The sequence below is a fragment of the Otolemur garnettii genome, unplaced genomic scaffold (assembly GCF_000181295.1).
Source record: "Otolemur garnettii isolate 467f Iridium unplaced genomic scaffold, OtoGar3 scaffold00110, whole genome shotgun sequence".
Lineage (NCBI taxonomy): Eukaryota > Metazoa > Chordata > Mammalia > Primates > Galagidae > Otolemur > Otolemur garnettii.
In genome coordinates this window covers 1,943,750-1,949,775 of record NW_003852505.1, presented here as the reverse complement: position 1 = coordinate 1,949,775, position 6,026 = coordinate 1,943,750, and the positions used below count along the sequence as shown (strand labels likewise).

The following is a 6,026-nucleotide window of genomic DNA, read 5'->3' as shown; positions in this document are numbered from 1 at the left end:
AGGCGCCGAGCCAAAAAACCTATACTATATCTTATTGAAGCAAGTAATCTTCTTTGCCTTGGGATCCCTTAAATATTTATTCTACTAGGACTGAAATGGCAAAAGTGGAAATAGATAATATATAATGTATATCTCAATCACTGTTAGAGATTTCTATTCACCTTAGTAATTTAAGTATTGATAGACTGTAGAAAACAATACAGACCCTTCAGGTGTCCTCACTTTATGACTTCCTGCCTTTCCCAGGATCTATTCTAGTCCCTTTTCAACTCCTTCAGGCAGTATTTTTCAACCTTTTCCGTCTCACGGCACACTTGAACTTGTAGTTATAAACTTCCATGGCACACTTAAATTATGTTGATCAAAAAAGCAAAGAGTAAAAAAAAAGAATATACTTATATATGCTTTGAAATTCCTTCAAAAATAATTTAATTAATGATCTTTAAAAATTTTCATGGAACACCTAAGAGCCTCTCATGGCATCAATGTGCCATGGCACACGGGGTGAAAATGATTGCCTTTGGGAAAGGTAAGCATATGTCCTAAGTTTAGGGAAATCTCACAAGGTACAAGCTCAGCATATCACTCTAACCATTATCCCTTGGAAAACTACAAATGTTACCAGTTTATATTAGTTTAAACTTTGAGTTAGGACATGTTAACTAAATCGTAAGTATTTTTTTTTTTTTTTTGGAGACAGAGTCTTACTTTGTCGCCCTCGGTAGAATGCCGTGGTGTCATAGCTCACAGCAACCTCAGACTCTTCGGCTCAAGTGATCTCTTGCCTCAGCCTCCCAAGTAGCTGGGACTACAGGTGCCCACCCCAATGCCTGGCTATTTTTAGAGATGAGGTCTCACTCTGGCTCAGACTGGTCTTGAACCTGTGAGCTCAGGCAATCCACCTACCTGCCTCAGCCTCCCAGAGTGCTAGGATTACAGGCTTGAGCTGCAACGCCCACCCTTAAATCATAAGTATGTTACCTCAAAATTAATAATCTGGGTTTTACATGAAATTGCCTTCTGTTAGAAGGGAAGGAAAAAAATGGAAACGCAGTGCTAGAGAAATTACCTTGCTATGTTTCTTTTCCCCATATATCTAAAGTGAAACAAACATACTCTAGAAAGAAAAACAACAGCATGTTAGTCAAATATTACCATTATCTACAATTTAATAAGTAACACTTGTAAATCATGAGTTACAAAGAATAGCCTATTTAAATATTACAATAGGAAGTGTTTTGGTATGCAGAAAAAAATGCACAATTCATGGGCTTGCCCAAACTTTGTTATCTTTCTACATTTATTTGCAACAATTGTATCTAGCAGCACCCAAACCCTCATGTCTTCATATACAATTCTAAGAACAGATTTAAAAAACTCTGTCAATACAAATCATCCTGTGTGCTCTGTATAACATGGCATAGCAAAGTTTTCTAGCATAGTCGTTAACACCTAACAAAGGTTCTTAAGGACTAAAGACTGGGGCAATGGCTATATTTCTAATAATGGCATTAAAATACTTTCTATTATTGAAATTTTCAAACTCCCATATACTCATCACCCCCTAGTTTCAACAATTAACTAACTCATGGTCATTACTGTTTAACTTCTTCCCTGACTGAACAGGTGCCCTCATCGCCTTCCACCTTTCCTATCTCCTGTCTTTTTGGAAGCAAATCCCCAACATCAGATATTTTCATCAGTAAATACTTCAGTATAATTATGGTAGCTTTAAAAATCTTAACTGTTTATTCTGCTAACATTTTCTACAAAAATTTGAAAGACTTTAAGTCAAATTCTTATGTATTATTTTCCCTGCATTTTGGTAAAAATTTCTTTTTTTTTTTAGAGATAGAGTCTCACTTAGTCGCCCTTGGTAGAGTGCTGTAGCATCACAGTTCACAGCAACCTGCAGCTCTTGGGCTTAAGCGATTCTCTTGCCTCAGTCTCCTGAATAGCTGGGATTGCAGGCGCCTGCCACAACGCCCATCTATTTTTTTGTTGTAGTTTTGGCTAGGGCCGGGTTTGAACACACCACCTTCGGTATATGTGGCCGGTGCCCTACTCACTAAGCCACAGGCACGGCCCTAAAAATTCCTTACATTTCATTCTATGGTTTTCCTTTTAGCTCTCAACAATAGTGCAAATATAACTCAGCATGTAATACAAGACAACTTCTCATCTCCAGACTAGGTTTTTCCCCAAGTGTCTTGGAATGAATACACACACACACACACACACATTTTACATTTCTGAAGGGGGTACACTTATTTGGCTCTATATGAGTGTACAAATTGTACATTCCAATCATTTTAGCTGCTCCCTTATGCCTGTATCTGTTGCAAATGAATGATGTAGGACAACTGATACCACTTCTGGTTTTCCACATCACAGCAAGACCCCTGCCAGTCTGTAAAGATGGTTAATTAATAGCTAGAGCTTTCTATACTATCACAAATATTCCATCTCCTTGTTTTTCTTCTATCCACAGGTAAAGAATATATATGCAAGTCTCTAATGAAAATATTTTAACATTTTCTACATTACTAGCAAACAAGCTACTGAAAACAGAAAGGTAACAGCTAAGCTGCTCCCAAATAAGGGGAAAGTTTATGAAAATAAGTTAATATAACTTACTCTAGAAGTACAAGAATGTTTATGAGTTCCTGAGGAGATACTTTATTCCAGTAAGTTAAAAGAGTATCTGAAAATGGAATAAATCAAATGTTATACTTTAGAATAATTAGAGCAAATAGCACAGTGAACCCCCTAGTACCAATAACCTAGCTTCAAAGTTGTCAATTTATCACCAATCTTGTTTCATATATATCCTCCTCTGCCCTCCCATGGCCCAGTATGCACACAGTATTCCTTTGAATTAATTTATTTAGTCTGTTGTTATTTCAGCTTCAACAAGATTTTTATTTACTTCATAAATGTTCTTGTGTATAGCTTATCTCAATCTTCACATCATCCTTGAAGACAGAGAGAGGAAGAGAAGTTGTATTTTTAATTAGAACTTTTTTTATAATAAACTCCCTAAAACTTTATGCAAGACGGTGTATTTATGTGCATTTTCTGAGGAGCAGGTTGAGTGCATTTGCCTGCTACTCAAAAGGCTCTGTGGCTCAGCGCCTGTGGCTCAAGCGGCTAAGGCGCCAGCCACATACACCTAAGGTGGCGGGTTCGAATCCCCAGCCCGGGCCCGCCAAACAACAATGATGGCTGCAACCAAAAAATGGCCAGGCATTGTGGCGGGCGCCTGTAGTCCCAGCTACTTGGGAGGCTGAGGCAGGAGACTCGCTTGAGCCCAGGAGTTGGAGGTTGCTGTGAGCGTGATGCCATGGCACTCTACCCAGGGGGATAGTTTGAGGCTCCGTCTCAAAAAAAAAAAAAAAAAAAAAAAAGGCTCTGTGAACCAAATGGTTTAAGGACTTTAAACTTCAGAGAAGAGTTAGATCATTTTTTTTTATTTCCTTCTTCATCTTTGGATTATAAATGCTGATGTTCTATCCATGGGACAACTATTGTAGACACAAAAAAATCCCTTAAATCTGCACATACTCATATGCTTCTTTCTAATTCATTTCTTTCTTTTTTTTTTTTTTGAGACAGAGCCTCAAGCTGTCCCCCTGGGTAGAGTGCCGTGGCATAGCTCACAGCAACCTCCAACTCCTGGACTCAAGCGTGTCTCCTGCCTCCGCCTCCCAAGTTGCTAGGACCACAGGCGCCCACCACAACGCCTGGCTATTTTTTTTTTTTTTTTTGGTTCCAGCCATCATTGTTGTTTGGCAGGCCCAGGGCTGAATTCAAACCCGCCACCTTAGGTGTATGTGGCTGGCGCCTTAGCCGCTTGAGCCACAGGCGCCGAGCCCATTTTTTTCTTTACTTCCTCTACACAGCCACTAAGATTTCTTTTAAAGAAAAAAAAAAATTACGCATTTCCCATCACTCAACTTTCCGTTCCTTTTTACCTGATAGAGCTAATGGTGTCTGCAGACTTTCCTATACAGGTAAAACTCTTTTTCTTTTTATAAAGACATCTCACTGTGTCGCACCTGGTAGAGTGCCGTCACGTCCCAGCTCACAGCAACCTCAAATTCTTGGACTTAACCAATTCTCTTGCTTCAGCCTCCCAAGTAGCTGGGACTACAGGTGCCCACCACAATGCCCAGCTATCTTTTTGCTGTAAGTTGTCATTGTTGTTTAGCAGGCCTGGGCTGGGTTTGAACTCGCCAGCCCTGGTGTACGTGGCCAGTGCCCTAACCACTGAGCTACAGGCGCTGAGCCTCAAGAGATTGTCTTGCCTTAGCCTCCAGTTAGCTGCCTGTCACAACGTGGCTATTTTTAGAGAGGGGTCTCACTCTGGCTCAGGCTGGTCTCAAACCTTGAGCTCGGGCAATCCTCCTGCCTTGGCTTCCCAGAGTGCTGGGATTATAGGTTATGAGCCACGGTGCGCGGCCATTAAACTCTTGTATGTATCACAAAAGTAGCAAATGACTTTTTTTCTAGCCAAGCTAGAGCCTTCCAGAAAGACGGAAGTTAGCCTAGACAATGTTGGCTTTCCAGAGGGGGGTACGGGAAGTAAATACCAGGGAAGTGTGAGGGGTTTGACTTGACTAATTCCAACTGTTTTATAAGATCATGAATGCTGACAGGTTTCAATAATTAGAAAATACTAATCATTACACATAAAACTTAATAGAGTCAAATTTGATGTTTTAAAAATTAAGCTAGTGGTGACTTCCGGTCTTTCCTCCCCTCTGCCTTCAGGGACCATTCAGAGAAGCCCTGGCAATCCCAGGAGACACCGGGTTTCCGCTCTTGAGGTCAAGAGGCAGCCTACCTCTGAGGTCCGAGGGCTCTTCCAACCCAAATGCCGGTACTTCCTTTCCATCACTAAACCTGAGACTCTCAGTCCATCCCTGAGCATCTCTTCCCGCCTCCCCGCCCCGCCCCGTGCCCGTGCGGCTTCGGAAAAGGTCTGTAAAGTGGGTGAAGGGTTCGCGTCCGCGCGCGAGGTCGGCCTCAAATCCGCCATCTCCTTGGCGGCGCTATAGTCCCGGGACTGTCCCGACGGTTTACAGGTCGGTGAGCTAAGATGCATGCAGGAAACATGGGTCCAGGAGATAAGGGAGGTGGTGCGAAATCTTCAGACAAAAGTAATTTGCAGCTTAGTGTGTGTGATTTGGCGTCTGATGATTTTAAAAAGACGTGGCTCACACTAAAAGAGCTCCATGATAAAGAGTTGCGCCGTTTACAGGCAAAATTAACGAGTACGAGAAAGGAGCGATTGGCAGATGGTAGGAGAACGGGCTCAATAGCCAAAATTAAAGAGTTGACTGAACAGCAGAAAGTCCTCACTTGCACTATTAATGAATTGCGAGATCAATTAAATGCAAAAAAATGTAAGCACTGTTCAATAAACGAAACATACAGGAATGTACTACAGCGAGAATTTTATGATATGCAACAAAAAAATATTAAGTTTATTGCTGAGCTCACTGAAGAAAGGAATAAATTAAGGGAAGAAAATAAAATGCTGTCTGCAAGAATAAAATCAAATCCACAAGTGTTGAATGCCCCTTTATCTGATAGTGATGATGACTTCATTCCTCCTTCTCAAGCAGAGCCATTTCCATCAGTCCAGGAGACTTCAGAAGAAATTCAGAGGCGTGAGATGTGTAGAAAATTGTTAATGCAGTACACTGAAGAGAGGAAATCTGGAGGTGAAAAGCAACTGCAAGTAAGGTCAAAGTTTCCAATTGCACTTTGTAGTCAAGAAGTCTTTGATGTGCCAGAGACCTCTTTTGAAAAAAAACCATCCAATAACAGTAGATATACCAAGGGGGGCAGTGAGAGTCAGAAGTCATTTTCAAGTTCAGAAGTGCCAGAGACCTCTTTTGAGAAAATACCATCTACTATCACAGTATCTAGTATTACAGAAGGTGGTGAGAGTCAGAAGTCATTTTCAGGTTCAGAAGTGCCAGAGACCTCTTTTGAGAAAATATCGTCTAATAACAGTA

The 6,026-nt window shown here is 41.1% G+C and overlaps 1 protein-coding gene across 2 annotated transcripts in view; it reads right to left on the bottom strand.

Moving 5' to 3' along the window:
• The window catches only part of DOCK11 (dedicator of cytokinesis 11), a 212,033-nt gene that overhangs the window by 58,615 nt on the left and 147,392 nt on the right, over positions 1-6,026 (bottom strand). For both annotated transcript variants that reach the window (XM_003796989.2, XM_023517413.1), the window contains 2 exons: positions 2,638-2,704; positions 1,070-1,117 (listed from right to left, as the gene is read on the bottom strand). In XM_003796989.2, coding sequence (XP_003797037.1) covers positions 1,070-1,117; positions 2,638-2,704 — 115 coding nt within the window. The remainder of the gene's footprint in view (positions 1-1,069; positions 1,118-2,637; positions 2,705-6,026) is intronic.